The sequence below is a fragment of the Bidens hawaiensis genome, unplaced genomic scaffold, assembly GCF_021521415.1.
Source record: "Bidens hawaiensis isolate Kalapana, Puna unplaced genomic scaffold, B.hawaiensis_p1.1 tig00006607_1, whole genome shotgun sequence".
Classification (NCBI taxonomy): domain Eukaryota; kingdom Viridiplantae; phylum Streptophyta; class Magnoliopsida; order Asterales; family Asteraceae; genus Bidens; species Bidens hawaiensis.
In genome coordinates, this window is record NW_027491446.1 from 762,720 (window position 1) to 786,367 (window position 23,648).

At 38.0% G+C, this 23,648-nt stretch overlaps 1 protein-coding gene and 2 pseudogenes across 3 annotated transcripts; all 3 read left to right on the plus strand.

The window, feature by feature from the left end:
- The first annotated feature begins 10,206 nt into the window (after positions 1-10,206).
- Positions 10,207-12,257, plus strand: LOC143633068 (serine carboxypeptidase 1-like; annotated as a pseudogene). Its single transcript, XR_013153624.1, has 8 exons — positions 10,207-10,504; positions 10,581-10,688; positions 10,761-11,032; positions 11,123-11,353; positions 11,428-11,534; positions 11,631-11,726; positions 11,788-11,893; positions 11,972-12,257. The product of XR_013153624.1 is annotated as a serine carboxypeptidase 1-like (transcript).
- A 320-nt stretch (positions 12,258-12,577) lies between these two features.
- Positions 12,578-14,873, plus strand: LOC143633039 (serine carboxypeptidase 1-like). The gene is made up of 7 exons (XM_077101414.1): positions 12,578-13,240; positions 13,309-13,416; positions 13,495-14,093; positions 14,179-14,285; positions 14,367-14,462; positions 14,544-14,652; positions 14,730-14,873. The coding sequence occupies exons 1-7, from the start codon at positions 12,877-12,879 to the stop codon at positions 14,871-14,873; spliced, it is 1,527 nt and encodes a 508-aa protein (XP_076957529.1). The 5' UTR covers positions 12,578-12,876.
- A 378-nt stretch (positions 14,874-15,251) lies between these two features.
- On the plus strand, positions 15,252-18,307 carry LOC143633067 (serine carboxypeptidase 1-like; annotated as a pseudogene). The gene is made up of 8 exons (XR_013153623.1): positions 15,252-16,098; positions 16,181-16,288; positions 16,355-16,626; positions 16,705-16,950; positions 17,016-17,120; positions 17,235-17,330; positions 17,411-17,516; positions 17,595-18,307. The product of XR_013153623.1 is annotated as a serine carboxypeptidase 1-like (transcript).
- Positions 18,308-23,648: the final 5,341 nt, after the last annotated feature.

The following is a 23,648-nucleotide window of genomic DNA, read 5'->3' on the forward strand; positions in this document are numbered from 1 at the left end:
TCTTGATCTACGGATCAACTGTTGAACTTCTTCTTCATAGTCTGACTCGCTGTCATCATCAGTTCTTTTTCTTTTCCCATGAACCCGTTCATGTGTTACCAACATCCGTCTTGCTTCGGCCACTTCATCATCAGAATCTGAGCCAACCACCGTTGTAGCTGCCCTAGTAACATTCACACCCGAAGCTCGTTCAACCGAGACCTGTACATTCTCCTCTGGATCAACCCTCTCCATGTCAAAAAATCCTTGACCGCCAAACTCTGAGTCAAGGTCTACGTTCTCCTCCGGTGACACAACAGGAGCAGCAGGTATAGCTTGAGGTGCTCCTGCCTGTTGTGGTGCCGGGTCCCTAAACTCGTCCCCTCGAGCAGGCACATACCCCGGGTTGATCAAGTACCCGAATAGTGGAGTATGTCGAGGACGGAGCTCAGGTTTGCTCCTCGCACTGGAGGATCTGCATTGGGCAAAGATCCTTTTGCTCACACTTTCGATGTATCGGATTGGGCGGCGCTGAGGTAGCGTTGGAGCAACATGATTCAAGATCATTTAGAGAAATCTTGGATACATGATAAATCTCTCACGCGCCACCGCTCTTCTTTGTCGATCGATCTCGTAGAAGACCATCTGACTAAAGCTGTAACGCTTGTTATAAGTCAGAGCAGTCATAGTCGACTGCATGGTCGCGCCCATGCCATCAGTGCCCGCCTTTCTCCCTGACATGCATACAATCATGACATGCATGAGAAAGCGCCACTGGTCAAGTAAGAACCCCTTCCTTCTCTGGGTATCTCCCAAGGGACCAGAGTATCCCATCCTTAGAAACGCTCCATCACGGAAAGGAGCCACAAAATCTGTCGGGTCATCCCTCGTCTCATCTCCAAATCGTAAAGCCGCCCGGATCTGTTCAGATGAGAACTGAACAATGTGATTGTTGACTGTTGCTCGCATCACAGGGGGCTCGACCCTACAGTCATATTCCACAGTCTGCCAAAAATCCTCAATGTTTGGCAAGGATATTGGCAGTGTTGTCGTAATCGCGTGGAATATACGCGAGCGTAATAGGAACGTGATGATTTCACGGAAATCATCAACTCCGCTCGCCTCCGGGTCTAATGTTATATACATGTTGTGACCCGGGAAGAACTGTCTTTGGTTGTCACCACCGTCATCATCGCCTGCACCACCTACAGCAGCCATATCTGCATCAAACAGACTAAGTTAGATAAACGTCAAAGCAAATCACAAGTTCGCCTGTTACCATGAGCGAAGTTGTGATTTATTCTGCATAGGCGAAGTTAGAGGTGGGGCGAATTTGGGAACAACTTCGCCTCAACTTGAACTTCGCTGGTTAACAGTTAAGTAAAAAGGTCCAGGCGAAGTTAATGATAACTTCGCCTAACCACAACATCACCTCATAAACTGTTTCAAAAATAATTATCAGGCGAAGTTAAACCTCAGGCGAAGTTACGGATAACTTCGCCTAAACTGTAACTTCGCCGAATCTGAAACGGCATCAGTTAGGTTTTCAATCGACGTGAATCGGGTCAATTTGGAGATTGCGGACTCCGTAAAACTTGATTTACTGACGATTTAGACGATTAGATTGATTATGACCACGTAAAAATACGTTTGAAAATCGGGTATGAAGATTCGAAAAACTGAGGTCACGAAAACGGGTCGAAATATCCATTGATTAACGTTAAGGAACGTGATTATACGATACAACAATCGTATACACCTATAATACGGATTCGAACTTGAAAATAAGAACACAGAAGAAAATCGATAAGTTCGCTGTGGGTTTAGAGGTTAGGTTCGCTGGATAAGTTCGCTTGGTTTTGAAAATAATGAACCAGTTTGACCTTTAATTTCCTTTATATATGGTCAAAATTATACAGGCGAAGTTATGGATAACTTCGCCTATGGCAGGCGAAGTTAGGCACAACTTCGCCGAGATTAAAATTTTCAAAACAAACCCTATAATTTGAACAATTTGCAATTAAGTTTTAAAACATCCTTTAAAGAGTTAAATGATACGATCAAGACCAAGTAACCAGGTATAAAATCATACAACTACATAAGTAGAAAAAAAAATTTAAAAAATAAAGTACACGGGATCAAATTTCAGTCTCGATAGGGACTACCATGTTTTAGAAAAGATCCGAACAGGAATCATACTAACTACGTGACTGTCACACAGATCCGTGTTCAGCTGTATTATGACATAAAGAAACAGGTTGTAAGCAGGTAAATAACTTAGAATGGTTTTCATCGTTTCTGTGATACGGGTTAGGTTCAATTAAGCTCAAAACTTAAGTGGGCAACAACTCAGAGATTATGATGTCTCCTATCTATTCTCAAAGCGTATTTGGCTTTCCCCAAGTCACCCCGAGTTGACCTCGACCCGTAGTGTCTGATTAAGTAGTAAGTACTCTTCGATCTTCAGACTCTTCTTCCCGTTCTCTTTCTTACACCTTGATTGAGAAGTATTAATTTATGAACTCTAGAATGTCTCAATAACTCACATATTTTTTTTTACATTTACACAACTTCCGATAAACTACTGCAAGTCCCGAATCTGGATCACTGCAGTATCTTGACACGTTATCTTCACGGGAATCAGAACACTCACGGGCTCGTGTATGACTGGGTAATCGCTTTTCTGCCTATCATTCGGAAAGATATATATGAAGACATGCACAACTCTTAAGGAGTTTCCACGTAAAATCGAGTAGATTTAGTTAGTATCACTTCTACTTTTACGCACCATAAAAAGCTACCATGACATACAATGACTGTTCTAAAGTCTTTTAGGCCTTATCACTTCACTAGTTAAGCACACAGAATCAGTATATCTATCACTTTCCAAGGTTGGATCAATTTTCTGTTAAACATAGTAAAGGAACTTCTTACGAAGTAGTAGACTTGAAAAATAATTTCATCTCCCGAAAAAAAATTTTAACTTCTATCGCCCCGATCAAGTCAAAGTCTTCAGGTAAACGGCTATCCTGAAGATCCAATGGATCAGCTGGACCGACCACATACGAGTATGTGTCCTTCTAACTAAGTATGATCGACTAATTTTCAGCGAAAGAATAAAAACACATCATAAACCGCCCCGGTCACTTTCAGTCATCTGGTTAATGGCTATCATCATATTCTACAAGTAGAAATGAGGACCAAACATATCCGTAGACATGTCCTTCAAACTGAGGCAACCGACATAATTCTAAGCGATAGTGACGTGGTTTTTTTTTTTTTTTTTTTTTTTTAAACAAAGTCACAAAACATGGTTACTCGGGATTGATCATTCCATTAAGCTCAACAAGGTTTTGAAATCTAGTTTTTTCAAACGCTTTCGTAAACATGTCAGCGAAATTATCTAGAGTATCAACCTTTTCGAGCACAATCAGTTTCTTCTCAGCACAATCCCGTATAAAATGATGACGGATGTCAATATGTTTAGTTTTGCTGTGCTTTACGGGATTGTTAGTTACTGAGATAGCAGCAGTATTATCAATGCAAATAGAAGTATGAGTGAAATTCATACCATAATCGCGCAATTGCTGTTGAATCCAAAGAACCTGGGAGCAGCAGTTGGATGCTGCCATGTATTCTGCTTCACAGGTTGAAATGGCGACTGAGGTCTGCTTCTTGCATTGCCATGACACTAATCTGCCTCCGAGAAACTGACAACCACCTGTTGTTGACTTCCGACTCTGATTGCACCCTCCATAATCAGAATCCGTGTAGGCGACCAACTCCAAGTCTCCTCCTCTCGTGTACCACAACCCCAGCTTAGGCTTGCTTTGAGATACCGTAGAATCCTCTTCGCACCCTTCAAGTGAGATTCCTTTGGGTTTGCCTGAAAGCGAGCACAAAGACAAACTGCAAACATTATATCAGGCCTAGAAGCAGTTAAGTACATTAAAGAACCTATTATTGCCCGATATTGGGTTGGGTCCACGTCTGCATCGTTGTCTGAATCAGCACCCAATTTGTGGTTGACACAGACTGGAGTATCGTATGGAGTGCTGTCCTCCATCTTGAAGCGTTTGAGAACATCATGGACATACTTAGTCTGATGAATGAACATCCCATCTTTCTTTTGATCAACCTGCAGTCCTAAAAAGAAAGTTAGTTCACCCATAGCACTCATTTCAAATCTCTTCTTCATGACGGCCTCAAACTCCTGACACATGGCGACTTTTGATGCAGCAAAGATGATGTCGTCCACGTAGACTTGCACCAGTAGAAAGTCGCTCCCTTTTCTCTTGAAGAACAAAGTGCTATCAATCTTTCCCCGTTCAAAACCATTTTCAAGCAAGTAGTCGGATAGTGTAGAATACCAGGCCCGAGGGGCCTGATGTAGCCCATACAGTGCTTTACTTAGCTTGTATACGTGATCAGGAAAGTCTGGGTCAGGAAAACCCGGAGGTTGCTCAACGTACACAACCTCATCGACTTTACCGTTTAGGAACGCACTCTTCACATCCAACTGAAATACCTTCATCTCCTTATGTGCAGCAAATGCCAAAAACAAACGAATGGCTTCCAATCTTGCCACAGAAGCAAACACCTCATTGTAATCGATCCCTCTTGCTGATTAAAACCTTTTACAACCAGCCTCGCCTTGTTCCTGATAATAATCCCTTTCTCATCTCTCTTTCATTTGAAGACCCATTTTGTGCCAATCGCATGCACATTCTTTGGTTTTGCAACCAAGTTCCATACATCCATCTTCTTAAACTGGGCTAATTCTTCTTGCATGGCTTCGACCCACGAGTTGTCCTTGAGAGCCATTTGATAGTTCTTTGGTTCAATCTGGCTGATGAAGCAGGTGTACAAGCATTCGTTGATTATGCCTGAATCTTTAATGCTTGTATAAACACAGGTGTGCTCATTCAAGCTTTGTCTTGTTTGTACACCGTCGGACAGATCACCTATCACATTCTCCAATGGGTGATTTTTGTGAACTCTCGTAGTCGGAACCGCACTGACTTGCAGATTGTCTTCCAGATTCGAAGATAGCTCATTAGTGGGTGATTGTTGTTGAGAGTGAAATGGATTGAAGAATTCCTCTTCAGTAGCAGCAGCAGGGGTATCGACAGCATTTGACGAGGAAGGCTGACATTCATCATACTTCGGTCGTTGCACATAATTGTCTTCCTCATCATAAATCATCTTCGAAGAAATTCTTTCATCTACTTCTGCACAATCCAAATAAGGTATATTAAAAGATTTGAAAAGTCTATCATAGTCGAAAACCCCAGCGGGTCCCGTGCTTGGTTTTGGTGATTTGTAACTTGTGATATCAGTGTTACACACCACCTCAACCTTGCTTGTCGATGTATTAAAGACTCGTCTGTTGGGAGTCCCAACAACGTATCTGACTAAAATTCCTTCGTCGGCTACTTCACCAAATTTAGAATTTGTCTTTAATATCGAACACGGGGACCCGAATTGTTCAAGACCACTCAAGTTGGGCTTTCTCCCATGCATAAGTTCATAACATGTTTTATTTAATCTTTTAACGGTTAACACTCGATTAAGGATATAACAGGCTGTTGCAACAGCTTCAGCCCAGAACACCACCGGAAGTTTCGAATTAGCCAGCATGGTTCTGGCTCCTTCAATTAACGTTCTGTTCTTCCTCTCAGCCACTCCATTTTGTTGCGGAGTATACGGAGCGCTGTACTGGTGTTCGATTCCTTTCTGTAAGCAGAAGAGCTCCATCTGATAGTTCTTGAACTCAGTCCCATTGTCACTCCTGATGTATTTAACTCTTTTTCCCATAATGTTCTCAACTTCTGTAATCAAATTTATTACCATCTGAACCGTTTCTCCTTTGACTTCAGGAAATATACCCAAGAGTATCGAGAGAAATCATCAGTGATCACTAAGCAGTACGATGTTCCCCCTAGACTTTTTACATTCACGGGACCAAAGAGATCCATGTGAAGTAGGTCTAGGGTACTGACTATTGAGTTAACCTTCTTGATGCGATGGGATTTCTTGTGTTGATTTCCCTTTTTGCACGATAAGCATTGATCTTCAAAGTTGAAATTCTTCAAGGGAACACCCAGCACAAGCCCATTCTTGACAATGTAGTTCATTTTCCGAAGATGAATATGCCCCATTCTCCTATGCCATAACTCGGACTCCGATTCAGTTGCTTTTGACAGAAGACAAGATTCCTCTGTTGCCATTTCAGTCGACCTCATGTCCATTATATACGTATTCTTTTCTCTTGGAGCCTTCATAACTATCCAATCCTCTGGTATCTTGAAACCAGGATATAGCACGATTGCCTCATTCTTGGTAAAATGTACGGTGTAATCTTTGTCACAGATCTGCGAAACACTCAGCAGATTGTGCTTCAGTTCTTCAACAAAATTTACTTTCTCTAACGTCATCTTTCCGTTAGTCACCGTCCCAATTCCAGTGATCCTTCCACCGCTCTCTCCAGCGAAACTCACTCTTCCTCCCTGAACAGGTTTCCATTCGTGTAACAAACTCTTGTTACCCGTCATGTGCCGGGAACAGCCGCTATCCACAACCCATTGATTGTTTGCAGCCCTGTTCAACTGTTCCTGCACGATTAAAGCAGATGATTAAAATCTAGGGACCCAAGACCTATTGGTCTTGGGTCGATATATCCCGTACCTTGGCTGTCCAAAGTTAGTATCAGAATAATTTCTGTAAGTCCTAAAAGGATACCTTCTTGGAGATTGACTATGAGGCCATCCAAACCTTCGTGAATTAAATGAATTATTACTTAAGGTTTGGTTGTTAGCAGTGAAAATCTGAGATCTTTTTCTTTGAAAACCTGAATTAGTCCAATTTCTGAACTTTGATGAGTTTTCAGTTTTACCACTATTGTAGTTACTGTTAGTTCTGTTTTCAGTTTTTGAAGGCCTCACCCCTCTGAATCTCTGCTTCAGAGGGCAATCAGTAAGTAGGTGTCCTAATTGATTACATCTGAAACAACTCCTGTGTTCAACTTTCTTTTCAATAGTTGTTTTAGATGATGAGGCTGCATTACTGCCCGTTTGTCTCACATATGGTGGGACATACGGGTTTAGTGGAGATTTCTTTTCAGTTGTTTTATGTTTCTCTCCACTTTTTGGTAACACTGCCTTTTCTTTTGTCTCAATCGACTCGGATGACTTATCCGAGTTTGATGAGACAGTACTAGGAACAGAAATCTTCACATTAGACACAGGCTTACTCGTTTCGCCTTTACTAACTTCTGGATCTTTAATAGTTACCTTAACCGGAACTGTCTGACTATAATCAACATCAACAGATTTCTGATCACTAGGATCATAAGTGTAATTATGATTGTACGGTGGTGGAACTTCATGATAACCAATTCCTCCCCTTTTAACTGGGGAACCTTGATCACTAACGAGGTGATCAAGTATAGCGGTGCAATTTCTGAATTTCTCAAGTTTCCTGTTTAGTTCCACCACTTTCACCTGGTGATCAGCTATCTGTTTATCCCTTTCAGCTATTAGTTTGGTTTTCACTTCTAACACTTCATAGCTAAGATCAATTACTTGAATTTTTTCAGCTAGATTTGCTTTTAGACTCCTAATATCTTTTTCACTAGCTTTTATTTTTACCTTGTAACTATTTTCTCTAGCTTTAGTGAAATGATGATCTTCTTTTAAGGTTTTAAATTGAGCATCCAAACTAACATACTGATCAGTTATAGTTGTCAATTGTTCAGACAGATTTTCACACTTAGTACAAGGGAGTTTGGTACTTACCTCGGTGAGCTGGTCTTTCCCATCTGCCATGTAAGCTTCATTTTGAGCTTCTGCCATGTAAGCTTCACTTTCGCCAGTCACTTACTCAGTATCTGCAGTTTTGATGTTCACCACATTGGCCTGTTCGAAGACTTCTTCAACATGCAGATTCCAGTTATACTCCCCATTCTTTCTGGATATCATGGCTCTATTATCATTACCACCCCCACTCTGTTGTGTAGACCTGTTTTGACTGCGTTCTACACGTTCATTTGTGCACTCCTTCGCAAAATGGCCATTCTGTTGACAGTTGTAACACCTGACCTTCGACTTATCGAAACCCGGTCTCTCACCAACAAACTTCCTACCTGTCTTCTTCATAAACCTCTTAACCCTTCTCACAATCATCGCCATCTGCCACTGCAGATCCATCTCTTCCAGATCATCAGCATCGATCTGATCATAATCTTCATCCAATGTTGCAGGATCAACAATCTTACCCTGAATGTAATTTTCATATGAAGCAATGAAAGATGCATAGAGAGCAAACTGCTGTTCAGCAGATTTAACACTCATGGGCATCTTCGAGTAGTTGTTGTTTGAAACACCTGGGGAAAAACTTCCCTTGGTCGCTCGAGGTTTAGAAGCATTTGATCCTCCAGCTACAAAGCACACATCACCATTCATGTTGAGAGATACATGACCTTCATGTGTTGAGTTAGCGCCCGACTCTCCCTTTGAGTAGTAAGCAGACGAATCAGACTTCGAACTTGAACTTGAGTTAACCTTTGCACCATACATTCCTAGATCTTGAACCTGATCAGTAGGTGTCTCTTTTCGAACCATGTTTAGTTCAAAAGTTCGTAGCTTGTTAACTGCTGTTTCCAGGTCATAGTCGGCAAAGTCTTTGTCTTCTCTCATCAACACAGTGTACATCTCCCATTTCGGTGGGAGAGCATCAAGAAGCTTTTCAACAATTTCATCTTCTTTGTAAGTAATGGAGTAGTTGTTGAGTTCGGTCATCAGATGATAATATCTAGTAATGATATCATCAAGTGATTCATTCTTCAAGTACTTGAATACCGAGAATTGGGTTTTAAGTAGTTTAATCTTTGAAGCACGAATTCCCACATTACCCTCAAAACGGTTTTCAAGTGTTTCCCAAAGCTCTCTAGCAGTTTTATACTTTCTGAAGGTGTGAAGAATCTCTTGTGGAAGAGCCAAAGTAATCGCTGCATGAGCTTTGCTCTCAGCCTCATACATTTTCTTTTCTTCTTCTTCCATCTCTTTGTATTTCTTGATCTGATCACGACCCTCATACTCAGCAGTTGGTGGAATGTACCCATCTTGAATGCACACCCACATTTTAGCATCTTGGTACTTGACATATTGTTCAAACCTATCCTTCCACGCAACATAATCGGTTTTCTTAAGCATCTTCGGTGCCTTTGTAGCTGAACCCGCTTCCACTTCCATCTTCACCAATTCCGTAATATTTATTGAAGTCATCTTTCACGAAACACAAAGAAACCCGAAAAAATAAAAATTTTATTTTTAACAGTACTGTAGGCGAAGTTGTGGATAACTTCGCTTAAGTCTGAACTTCGCTGATTATGAACTTCGCTTCCTTTTTAAATTCGCCTGATTCGGCGAAGTTGTAGATAACTTCGCTTAAGGTAAGCGAACTTATGAGGTAGGCGAAGTTGTGGGTAACTTCGCTTGAGATAAGCGAACTTGAGAAGGTAGGCGAAGTTGTGGATAACTTCGCTTAACCTTATATCTTCGTCGAAACCCTACGAACAGTGACGGCAACTTCGCCTGATGAACACGAAGTTTTTGCAGGTTTGATTTCTGGATTTTACGAGGTTTGTGAAGGTTTAATGGGTTGTTTATGATGGTAGGAGGTGAGTATAACACAAAAACTCGATAAACACGTCCCGCGAATAGTCGAACGGAACGATTTCTACACCCGCGTGACAATCCCGAACCACAATCACGAGCAAAAGATCTGATACCAATTGTAGGTTCCCAGCCGGATCTACACGAGATATCTCGTTCTACGTAGGTGCGGAATCCCTACGTAAGACGTTACGAGCGTAGAAGACGATACGAGTTAACACGATCGAACACACGTTACAATAAACAAATACTCGTTATATTGCAACCTTAAACACGTGATATCAATCACTGATTACAGGACTCGTAAACACGTAAACTAATAAACTGACTGAATAATGAAAACATAAGCCGTAACTTATGTTTATATAATCACGACAACTTCGCCTGGCATGTTCAGGCGAAGTTGTCCCTAACTTCGCTTAGTTCACAAGTTCGCCTGTATCAGCGAACTTGTGAGCTAACTTCGCTTACATACAAAAACACAAATCTAACAAACTCGATTACAGACACTTGACACTGAACTACTGACATCATGCACCAACACAATGGATACGACCCTCTTGAAAACGCGCTAAAGAATCAACGTTCAAGAAGAACAATACGGAATCATGTAACTAAAGAAGGCACCACAGCCGAGAACTTGTATACTCCAGTCTACGTGGGCCCACAAGACGGGTTGAAGGATGCTGATAAGATATCAGAGTTGCCAGGTCAGCCAGCCGGAACAGACTTTGACCAGTACTCAGGGTATGTAACCGTTGACCCGAACCATGGCAGAGCACTGTTCTACTATCTTACAGAGTCACCAGCCAACTCTTCCACTAATCCTCTTGTACTCCGGCTCAATGGAGGTAATAATAATATTTTTTTTAAGTTTTAAGGAATTCGCGTGCAAAAACTAAAGAATATATATATATATGCTTGCAGGGCCGGGCTGCTCTTCGTTTGGAAACGGGGCCATGATGGAACTTGGACCGTTTAGAGTCAATGCTGATAATACGACACTGTCACGGAATAAATATGCATGGAACAATGGTAAGAATTATGATTCATATATATCTTTATTAATAACAAAAACTGAGTAAGAATCATATATAATCTTTGCAGTTGCAAATGTGCTGTTCTTGGAATCGCCGGCTGGAGTTGGATTTTCTTACTCAAACACGTCTACAGATTATCAAACCGGAGATATACAAACCGCAAAAGATTCATACACGTTTCTAGTTAACTGGTTAGAAAGATTCCCAGAATACAAAACTAGAGATTTTTACATCACGGGCGAAAGCTATGCAGGGCATTACGTGCCTCAACTGGCGCAGTTAATCCTTCAAAACAACAAGATCACCAATCAAACTGTCATAAACCTTAAAGGGATTGCTGTAAGTGTTAATCTATTATCTATCAGCATCTGTTTGAAAGTTTGAGAGCATCTTTTTGATATGTTGATATTGATAATATCGATTATGCAGATTGGAAATGCATATGTTGATGATGAAACAGAAAACACAGGAATGTTTGACGCGATCATTTCTGATGAAATTCATGAAGGGATCATCTCGAACTGCAATTTTTCAGAGAATGCAACGATAACATAGGCGTGTGATGAATATCAGGGTCAAGCAACAGCTGCTAGAAGCAACATCTACTTCTATGACATATATGCTCCCTTATGTTCATCATCAAGCAATAGCACACCCTCGGTAAGCTCTCAGCATAGTACATATTAATATATTTTATTCACCCGGAAGTCATTAAATTAGCGTGATTGATACAGATATCAGAATTTGACCCGTGCACTGAAAATTACATCTATACCTACTTGAACACTCCTGCTGTGCAACAGTCGCTTCATGCAAAACCGGTTCAATGGGAATCTTGCAAGTAATACACCAACACCAGCTTTGATCTCAAATATGTTAATAAATTCATAAAGGTGAAAACTTTGAAATGTGTTTATAATCTTTTTACAAAATGCAGCGAGTTGATTGGTCTATACTGGAAGGACATGCCTTTTACGGTGTTGCCTGTGATTCAAGATCTAATGGCCAGTGGAATAAGTGTTTGGATCTATAGGTAACTTAATTTAATAATATATGTGTGTATATACTTAACCGATAATAACATAAAAATGCAGTGGAGATACAGACGGTAGAGTACCGGTGACTACAAGTAGATATTCTATAAACAAACTACAAACATCAGTGCAGACTCCATGGTACCCATGGATGTATCAAGGCGAGGTAGAACGCGTTTTATGCAATCCTTTGTCTTTTAGTTAACTAAATAACTTATGGGAATTTTTTGTTTGGGTTGTTTAGGTTGGTGGATATGTTGAGGGATACGAAAACTTAACGTTTGTGACCATAAGAGGAGCCGGGCACTTCGTCCCAAGCTACCAACCAGCTCGCGGGCTTGCATTCTTCTCGTCCTTTTTGGAGGGAAAGCTTCCATGAACCATTATCCATTAATCACCACATTTGGATTTCTAAAACTTCAAGAATGAAAGTGTTAAGATTGATCTTCAGTCACGGGCTCGATTTCTAGTTATTTGTTTTGAGTTTTTAGGACAAGATTACTTTAAAGATAATCTTATTGTGTATGATCATAATAAGGGGTCATGTTCTACCCTGCAACAAGCGTATTACCTTGGAAACGAGTATTATTTGATATAAGATAACTATTTAAATAAGTATAATAAATATAGCATGCAATCTTAAAAAGTATATTACATATTGAAACTTAAAATTATTAAAAAAAAAATAAAGAAATGCATACAGCTGAGCATTTGAAATTTCAAGTCATTTTTCGTGTGAGTTTAAGATCTAGTTTAATTGCACAATGATTCTATTACCAATATATATTTCTCATTAAACTCAAAACAATTACAATAAAGTGGCAGGCAAAGATATAGACGCGTATATCGGATATCCGTCACAATAGTCCAAAACTGAACTTTTGAAGTGGGCTCTGGTCAATCCCCCACTTGTGCATCTTCAAAATATATTAACATGAAAACTGACGCCTTCTTTATATAACATAGAACCTTGTATCTTGTTTTTGTCATTTTCTTTCAGTTTTCAAACAATGAAAACATAGTTTTTGTCACTTTGACCATAAATTTAACTATAAGAACCACCCCAGTTACTTCCTACAACTATCCATGTGTATATATAATATATAAATGCTCTTATATCTAAGTGGCAGCAATACATACATTTAACCAATGAAGATTGCATTTCATTTGTTTGTTCATTTCAGTCTACTCGTGTTCGTGTCTTGCTACGGATATGATCCTCTTGAAAACGCGTTAAAGATTCAACGTTCAAGAAGAACAACACCGAATCATGTAACTATAGAAAATGCCACAGCTGAGAACTTGTATTCTCCAGTCTACGTGGGCCCACAAGACGGGTTGAAGGATGCTGACAAGATATCAGAGTTGCCAGGTCAGCCGGCAGGCACGGACTTTGATCAGTACTCAGGGTATGTGACCGTTGACCCAAGCCATGGAAGAGCACTGTTTTATTATCTTGCAGAGTCACCAGTCAACTCTTCCACTAATCCACTTGTACTCTGGCTCAATGGAGGTAATAATAATACTCTTCTTATTAAGCATTTGTGTTCATGAAGTGAAAAATGATATTAACTGTTGCAGGGCCGGGCTGCTCTTCGTTTGGAAACGGGGCCATGATGGAACTTGGACCGTTTCGAGTCAACGCTGATAATACGACACTGTCATATAATAAATATGCATGGAACAACAGTAAGACTCTTCTGCCATATAATAAATATACATATACATATGTAACATTTTTATAATTATGGACTATAACCTTTGCAGTTGCAAATGTTCTTTTCTTGGAATCCCCTGCTGGAGTTGGATATTCTTACTCGAACACGTCTTCAGATTATATAACTGACGATGTACAGACCGCAAAAGATTCATATGCGTTTCTTATTTACTGGTTAGAAAGATTCCCGGAATACAAAACTAGAGATTTTTACATCACGGGAGAAAGCTATGCAGGGCATTATGTTCCTCAACTCGCACACTTAATTCTTAAAAACAACAAGATCACGAATCAAACTGTCATTAACCTTAAGGAAATTGCTATAAGTATTGGATTTACCAGTAACTTTAAACTATTTGTTGATATTGGCTATAAGAATGAACTTGTTCATGTTATGCTTCAGAATGGAAACGCGTATATTGATGATGAAACCACAAACACAGGAATATATGATTATTTCTGGACACATGCAATCATTTCTGATGAAATCCATGAAGGAATCATTTTCCACTGCAACTTTTCAAAGGGTGCAACCATAACAGATGCATGTAATGACTATCAAAATCAGGCTTTCGCTGCTAAAAGCAATATCTACTTCTATGACATATATACCCCTTTATGCTCACCATTTAGCAAAAGCGCTCCATCGGTAAGATTTAATCTAAATACAGATTTGGAGAAACATATTCACATGAAACTTGAAAGTAAGTAATTAATTCACATAATTGATACAGATATCAGGATTCGATCCATGCACAGAGAATTATGTTTATGGATACCTTAACACTCCTGTCGTGCAACAGTCGCTTCATGCAAAACCGGTGCAGTGGGAATCTTGCAGGTAATACTAACCTTTGATCTTAAACATGTTTATACTAAGAAAAGTTTGAAATGCTTACAAATATATTGTTTTTGAATGCAGTGACTTTATCAATACGCATTGGAAGGACATACCTTTTACAGTGTTTCCTGTGATTCAGGATCTAATGGCCAGTGGAATCAGTGCTTGGATCTATAGGTAACTTAACTTAATGATATACGTGCGTGTATATACCTAACAGGCTATAACGTAACAGAAAAACGACTCATGAAATTGCAGTGGAGATACAGATGGGAGAATACCAGTGACGTCAACTAGGTATGCTATAAACAAACTACAAACATCAGTCAAGATACCGTGGTACCCGTGGATGTACCAAGGCGAGGGAGTATGCCTTAGATTTGTTCCTAATAAAAATATTACTTATGCAAATGATACATTGAAATTTATATATGTTATGTTTAGGTTGGTGGTTATGTTGTGGGATACAAAAACCTAACATTTGTGACGATAAGAGGAGCCGGACATTTAGTCCCGAGCTACCAGCCGGGGCGTGCTCTAGCATTCTTCACCTCCTTCTTGGAGGGAAAGCTTCCTGCCGATCACTAAGTAAAACTGTAATAGTATATTAATGTTATGATTGATCTTCAATCATGGGTTCAAGTTAGTTATACTTTTGTTGTGAGTGATCATAAGTTGTATTACATCCCTAATGTTTACACCTTCTAGTCTGTATCAGTATCAATATTACATGTGCAACAGTTATAATAAACCATGAAAATATTGACATAATTTGGTAATCAGAAATATAATGCTACATGCATGTACAGGGCTAACATTAGCAACACGAATATAAACTCAAAGAAGAAAAACAAGAGTTTTACCTGGTTCACTCGGTTGATGTGAATCTTCGTCGTGGTAGCAAGCACAAACATCAAAGTTCACTAGTTAATAATTATGATTAACTTGAAATCATTAAGAATACAAAAATTTTAGAAGTGTAGTCGTTAACATTGATATTTTAAGTCATTTTTCATGTGAGTTTAAGATGGACTCAGGTAAAGAGAATCCCAACGGGTAAACTTTAATCACCTAAGATCATAAACGGATATACCTATTAGCCGTGTGGGAATCCACGAAGCCGGCAAGTAATGAGTTGACGGATAGATGAGACACAATTTTACAATTGGGTATGGATATAAGATTTCGAAAACCTGTCCCAAAAGCACGGGGTTGACTCTGGATTAGTCCCCCAAACTTGTGCATCTTTAAAGTATATTAAAATGAAAATTGGTGTCTTCTTTCTATTGTTTTCTTTCATTTTTCAAACAATGAAAACATAGGACTTGTCACTCCAACTGTAAACTCAACAAGACGTTACTTACCACAAGTATCCATCTCTCTATATATACGAACACTTTTATATCTTCAAAACAACAGCACAACATAAGTCTTAAATCAATGAAGATTGCATTCCATTTGCTTGTTCATTTCAGTCTACACATTTTCGTGTCTTGTTACGGTGGCAATGGTTATGATCCTCTTGAGAACGCATTAAAGATTCAACGTTCAAAAAGAACATTGCATCATGTAATTAGTAAACAAGTTGCCACGCATGAGAATTCATATATTCCGGTCTACGTAGGCCCTCAAGACGGGTTGAAGGATGCTGACAAAATATCAGAGTTGCCAGGTCAGCCAGCAGGAACAGAGTTTGACCAGTACTCAGGGTATGTGGCTGTTGACCCGAGTCATGGAAGAGCACTGTTTTACTATCTTGCAGAGTCACCAGTTAACTCTTCCACTAATCCTCTTGTACTCTGGCTCAATGGAGGTAATAATAATAATAATATTTTTTTTAAGTTTTAAGGCATTCGCGTGCAAAAACTAAAGAATATATATATATATGCTTGCAGGGCCGGGCTGCTCTTTGTTTGGAAACGGGGCCATGATGGAACTTGGACCGTTTCGAGTCAATGCTGATAATACGACACTGTCACATAACAAATATGCATGGAACAACGGTAAGGCTCGTGTTTGTGTGTGTTACACGTGTAACATTTTTTAATTATGGATTACATACTTTGCAGTTGCAAATTTCCTTTTCTTGGAGTCCCCGGCGGGAGTTGGATTTTCTTATTCAAACACGTCATCAGATTATGTGACCGGCGATGTACAAACCGCAAAAGATTCATATACGTTTTTAGTTAACTGGTTAGAAAGATTCCCGGAATACAAGAGTAGAGATTTCTACATCACGGGAGAAAGCTATGCAGGGCATTACGTGCCGCAACTCGCACAATTAATTCTTAAAAACAACAAGATCGCCAATCAAACTGTCATTAACCTTAAAGGAATTGCTGTGAGTCAATATACTAGTAACTTTGAACTATTTGATGATATTAAATATAAAAATGAATATGTTCATGTTATGACACAGATTGGAAATGCATATGTTGATGATGAAACAGAGAACACAGGAATCTTTGACTTTTTCTGGTCACACGCCATCATTTCTGATGAAATTCACGAAGGAATCATTTCCAACTGCAATTTTTCCCTGGGTGCAACCATAACAGATGCATGTATTGACTTTCAAAGTCGAGCATTTGCTGCTAAAAGCAACATCTTTATCTACAACATATATGCCCCGTTATGCTCACCATTCAGTAATAGCACTCCATCGGTAAGTTTAATCTATATACGCATTTCTGGTATAAACATATTCACAATTTTCCTTAATTGATACAGATATCAGGATTTGATCCCTGCACCAACAATTATATTCATGAATACCTCAACACTCCTGTTGTGCAACAGTCTTCATGCAAAGCCAGTTAAATGGGAATCTTGCAAGTAATACACAAATATAAACTTTTGATCTCAAAGATATATGTTCGTATTTTTAAACAAGTTCAAATGTACAATATCTAGCTCGATCTTTAAGCAAGATCTCTTCTTTGAATGCAGTAACTTCATCAATATACACTGGCAAGACATGCCTTTTACAGTGTTGCCCGTGATTCAGGATCTAATGGAGAGTGGAATAAGTGTTTGGATCTACAGGTAACTAAGTTTAATAATATATGTGTTTATACATTTAACCGATTATAAACATAACATAAAAAGGACTTATAATATTGCAGTGGAGATACAGATGGGATAGTACCAGTGACAACAACTAGGTATTCGATAAATAAACTACAAACATCAGTCAAAGTACCGTGGTACCCATGGATGTACAAAGGCGAGGTAAAAAGCCATCTATATGATCCTTATTTAAATAGTTATATAACATCAAATGATATATTGAAATTTATGTTATGTTAGGTTGGTGGATATGCTGTGGGATACAAAAACCTAACATTTGTGACGATAAGAGGAGCTGGACATTTCGTCCCGAGCTACCAACCGGGGCGTGCTCTAGCATTCTTCACTTCGTTCTTGAATGGAAATCTTCCTACCGATCACTAACTAAAACATGGGTTCAAATGTTCAAGTGATAACATTTGTTGCTAGTAATATTCAGAACAATATTTCTTTAAATCTATGTTGCTGCTTATCGTTTTGCGAGTGATAATAAGCTGTAGTACTTCCCATGATGTTTTCAACTTCTAGTCTAAATCAGTATTAAATGTGCAACACTTGAAATATGTGGTGAAAGATTGTCATAAGTTGGTAATCAGATAAACATTTGAGTTCATAGACATATTATTATATAAATGAGTAAATGCTAACTACACTACATACAGATTGTGTGCAACATGGTATATGGATATTTGTACATATCCACATTGGTGAAAACGTGTATATAAAACATATCAAATTATACAAAATACAAATTTTTTTAATTTGATTTGTGAGGAATCAGATCCAAGCAACACCCACCAAAGATGCGAGTACACGAATTAAAACACAAAATATGAAAACAAGAACTATACCTGGTTCATGTGTTTTTTAGGGTGAACAAGACACCCACTATTAAATGTATGTTGATGTGCACCATGGGAAAAAGACCCTCAACCACTTGGAAAAAACATTTACTACACTCGTGAATATCGCTAGCCTACAAGCCCTTTGGTAGTGTTTTCTATTATTCTAAAATTTTGTGTATTTTATAAAGCTTCATACCAATTGATCACGTGTCGGGTGTTTATTTTTTTGTTCACTTATGCTCACAAATGTCAGGTTTTCGTATCCCATAACATAGCCGCCAACCTAAATAACATGAACAAGTTTCAATATATCATTTAATATTAGAAAACCATTTCAATAAGGATAAAAAAGAAGGCTTTCTATTTCTACCTCGCCTTGGTATATCCATGGGTACCATTAGAGGTGCACAAAATCGGTTATTCTTAAAACCTGGAACCGGTTTTTTTCATACCGAGTACAAAGTGTGACCGGTTCCAGTCAAGAACCGGGTCAGTTCCGTACTCGACCCGATGTACCAAAATGAGAACTTAGTGGAACCGGTTCCGGTAGGAATCGGGACCGGATTTTACGTAAAAACTGGTTCCACCGTGTTTTTTTTGAATTTTAAACTAACTAGCCGTTAGAAACCGGTTCCAACGGCTATATAGCCGTTTTTGACCGTTGAAACCGGTTTTTTAACTATAAATAGGTTACCAACATTCTATAAATAGCAAGGTATTGTGTGTACTTGTTAAACCACTTTTAATACTTTAAAACACACTCTAAATCACAATTAAGCTTAAACCGACAACAAATGACAACTAACGATGACGTTGTTATGGTGATCGAAACAACACGATGCCCCGATGTTTGGGTTCATTACGATTTGTGTGTCATGACCGACTCACAAGAGATGGCCCGGTGCAAGTACTGCTCAAAGTTTCTGAAAGCGGGGTCGAACTCGACCTTACGCAAGCATACCAATAAGTATTGTCGTGAGAAAAAAAGATTGGATGCCAAGAAAGCGGAAGCGGGAGAGTCGTCCGTCTCTACAACTCAAGCGCCTACCACTTAATCGTTGTAGAACGCCAGATTAAAACGACGGACGTTGCTTTTTAGTTTAATTTGTTTTTTAGTTTAAGAATTTAAGTTGTTTTTTAGTTTAAGTATCGTCATGTTTTAATAATGTTTGTAATATTTTGTTGTTTATATAATAAAGTGTTCGTCGTTATTATAATATACTACTCTAATAAAAGAATACTACTATGTGTCACTTGTCACCCTCTCAATCATCCTTACATTTTTAAACCCGTTTTGTTATTTGAATCCCTTATGGGTCATTACCCAACCCAAAATAGCTTTATTCTTATTTATATATAAAGCAAGTGTGTTAATATTTATTTATTTCTTCTTTTTTTTTCTTTTTATATTTTAACGTCATGTTTCTCCTTAAGTAATAAAATGAAGCAATTTAGCTATAGAAAAAGAACATGCCAAATGGGATTGAAGTGGTCGGAACATTGTTTTATTATTTTTTTAGTATTTCCAGGTATATAAAATAAAAGTCAATTAAAATATTTTCTTCTTTAAAAATTTTCATTATATACATTGATTGCAATATCATAAATTTGTTTATCGACATACTAACCATTTAAATTTATTTTTTTGGTTTGTTTTGGAAGGCTAGAATCATGTTCTTTTCTTTGCTATCATATATATATATATAACTAGCTTTTATTCCTTATAATACGGGATTGTTTTATATTATTCATTTCTAATATTAATATATTTTTTTGGATTTTAATTTTTTTATTGTAAGGAATTATTAATATACTTAGGATTTGATGATGAAAGAGTTTCACAAATTAATGAGATGTTATAACCCATTTTAAAAAAGCTATATGTGTTTGGTGAGACATATGACCCGGTTTTTTTTACTATAAAATTGTTTCTTAATTATAAATGGTATTTTTTTAAAAAAATCCGGATACTAAATTTTAGTATATCTTTATTTTATAGGATTTTCATATAAAATATTTGATGAGATTAAATTTTAATATAATAAGATGTTATAACCCGTTTAAAAGGCTATCTGGGTTTGGTGAGACCCATACCCGTGAATTCAGTTTAAATGCATGATAAACCTTCATTTACAAATAAAGCAATATGGTGGTTTGAGAGAATTTAAGAAGATTTCATTATATATATATATTTAAGATTAATATTTAATACATAATCGTGTTTTATTATATTTATATATTGTTGTGTCAAGATTTACAGGCAGACATAGACTAATTTTGATTATTGATAAACTAGGTATATTGACCAACACAACCGCAAACGTATTGTACAAGTAATTTTTTCTTATAGTAAATATTTGGGTAATGTTTCTTTAGTAATTCCTATAATTTTAATAAAAATTGTAATTTTATTAACAATATATGATAATTGTGTTGTCGATTGTATTTTGATTAATGTTCAAATTTTAAAATGTTAATCAATTCCCCGTGTAATACACGGGGCTCAAACTAGTAAGAAATAAAACTTTACTAGTAATAAACAAAACAATAGTAGTTAATAAACAAAACAAAACTAAGTATTACTTGAAATTTGATCGTGTTACAAATGATTTTACTAAAACAAATAAAAATTACAAGTTTTTTTAGTCTTCATTCTCTTCTTCTTCACCACCCGAATTCCCGGAAGAAAGCCCTTCCTCCACCTCCTCTTCAAGAATAGGTCGCTCTATTGGTATTTCGTCTTCAAAGTTTGCCTTGTGTTGTACACGATCCACCGCATCCAAATGATTCTTTAGGCAAATGCAACCCTCTAAAGACTCGGGAGTTAGTTTTGTTCTTCGCATTGATAGTACCCTCCCACTAAGTGAAAAAACCGATTCAGAAGCAACCGTTGAGGCTTGTACGCTAAGCAAGTCACGAGCCATGGCGGATAAAATAGGAAACTCATTTTGTTTCCTTTCCACCAAGCCAACAAATCAATATTGCGAATTTCATTGATCGATGCGCCCTCAACATAGTTTGCCCCACTATATCGACCAAGTTCACTAGTTGGTGTGTTTCCTCTTTGCCTCTTAGAGGTCGATTCACGAACCGCATTCATCAAGTTTATATGTTTGCCTTGCACGACTTACTAGTCGTTGCTTGCCTCACAAAAGACGACCTCGCGCTTGGACCATAAATTCTAAAATAATGGTCATAAAGGTCTTGAAGGTGTTTTTTAAACTTTTCCTTCGCTTCCATCGAGAAGTTCGGGTCGGTCTCGTGCATACCCATGTCGCATATTTCGTCGATCAACGTCTCAACCCCATGAACATTCCAATAGGGGTTTAAAGCGGCGACACAAGTAAAGACCGGCGGTATGTCTTCAAAATATTTTAAGAACTTTGTTTTCATTATCGCAACAATATCCTTAAAGATTTGGTTCTTATCCTCAAACTCTCTAAAAGTCTAAGACATGTTGTACAATTCTTGCAGAACCCAACAACTAGTAGGATTTTAAACTCCCGATAACTTAGTTGTTGCGGTTTTGAACACATCAAGATATTCCAACAAATAACCGACATGGACCCAGACACTTTCGGGAAGCATATCAGCCTCGCGTACATCAACAAGATTGTTATGAAAAGATTGTAAAGTTTGGCGTTGGGTAAAAGCACACTTTAGCATATGACAAGTTGAGTTCTAACGGGTTGGAACGTTCCAATTCGGCCCCACGTACTTTCTTTCAACCGACTTGCAATGGTTCTTATATTCAAGATGTCTTCTTTTACCACTTTTGTAAACATCTTGTAACATAAGTCTAAAGAAAGTTAAATCTTGACGAATGTTTCCATTGTCTAGACCTTGTTGAACAACCAAGTTGATGATATGTGCAACACATCGAACATGAAAAAAATTCCCGAAACTAGGTGGTGAATATTTTATTATAAATTTTTCGGCCGCCTTTGTATTGTTTGATGCGTTGTCAAAGGAAATTGAAAATATTTTATGTTTCAAGTTGTAAGTCGTTATAACTTCATTAACCAATTCAAACAATTTTTCGGCCGTATGTGGGTACGGGAAGTTTTTAAAGGCGATGGTGGTTTCATCAATTGCCATGTCACCGGATCAACCCAATGCGCGGTGACATAAATGTATGATTCGGGTAACCCGTGTGGTGCCGACCATACATCGCTAGTTTAACTCACCATCGATTCTAAAGTATGAAAAAACTCTATTAACTCTTTTTTTGCACACTCGCACAACTCGATTAACTCAGTTTCTAAAGAATCATCATTCACTTTCTAATTATATATATATATATATATAATAAATAACAAGTTTGGTGCCGCTAAGTGGTGATTGGATCACATGGCGGCACCGTATTGGTCGTTGTCAATTTGTTTATTATTTTCGATACCGTAACAAACATAATGAAATTCAACCAAATTTTCGTAGACTCATAACCTCAATGCCCAAGTCCGATAACGCTCCGGAACTTACACACACCCGAGTTTACAAACCGGCGCCACCTGGTCAACCTCGGTTTATATATTTTTTCCGCTTCTTTAGCTTCGGTACCATAATGAAAGTAAACGAAACCGACCGAACTCAAGTCGAGTTAACACCTCAATGACCGGAACTGACAACGTTTAGGTTTTACCGCTACTTGCTTTTCCGGACAAAATAAACGTCAAATAGTTTATATGTTTACATGTAAATACTTTTATATGTTACATTGACGATTTTTTTTTGGGTTTCAGTGCTCAGGTTTTACCAACAGTGTCTATACCGTAACGAGTGTAACCGATAATGTCCAAATTCGCGTCGACTCATTGCCTCGGCTGACAACGATTGGGTTTATCGCCGTCCGTTTATTACCGACTTGTCCCGACGCAGTGCGCCGGGTAAAACACTAGTTAAGTAACAAATGAAAGATGGAAAATTGTCTGTGCATTTCCCATGTAAACTCTTGTACCAATTTACACATTAAAGTTAGTGAACAATTCAACTACAAACAACTATAGAGTTCCTCCATAGTTACAAATAAAGGGCATATTATCTTCATCAAAACTTATTATTACCCTCTTCAGTAAAAATGTACTAATTATCAAAAATTGGTTCAGTAAAACTACCTTCCCATCAGGTTGTACCACGAGTATGATCAATCGAGCACCAGTATGAACAGTAAAACTGCAAATTCCATAAAAGAAAAAAAAAGAAAAAAAGAAAGAAACATAGAATGATTATATTGAAACAACATCTAAAGATCACATCCAACTACTAAATTTCACTTGAATATACATAGTATTTTGTTTGCATTTCAAAAAAAAAAATGCAACTTGTATACAAAAGGTTAAACGAAAGACCGAATATGTCACATAAAAAAACTCAAGTATACCTTTTCCTTCCTTTATGTTATTAAGATCTGAAATAAACTTTGCAAAGAAACGAACTCCATTACCACACA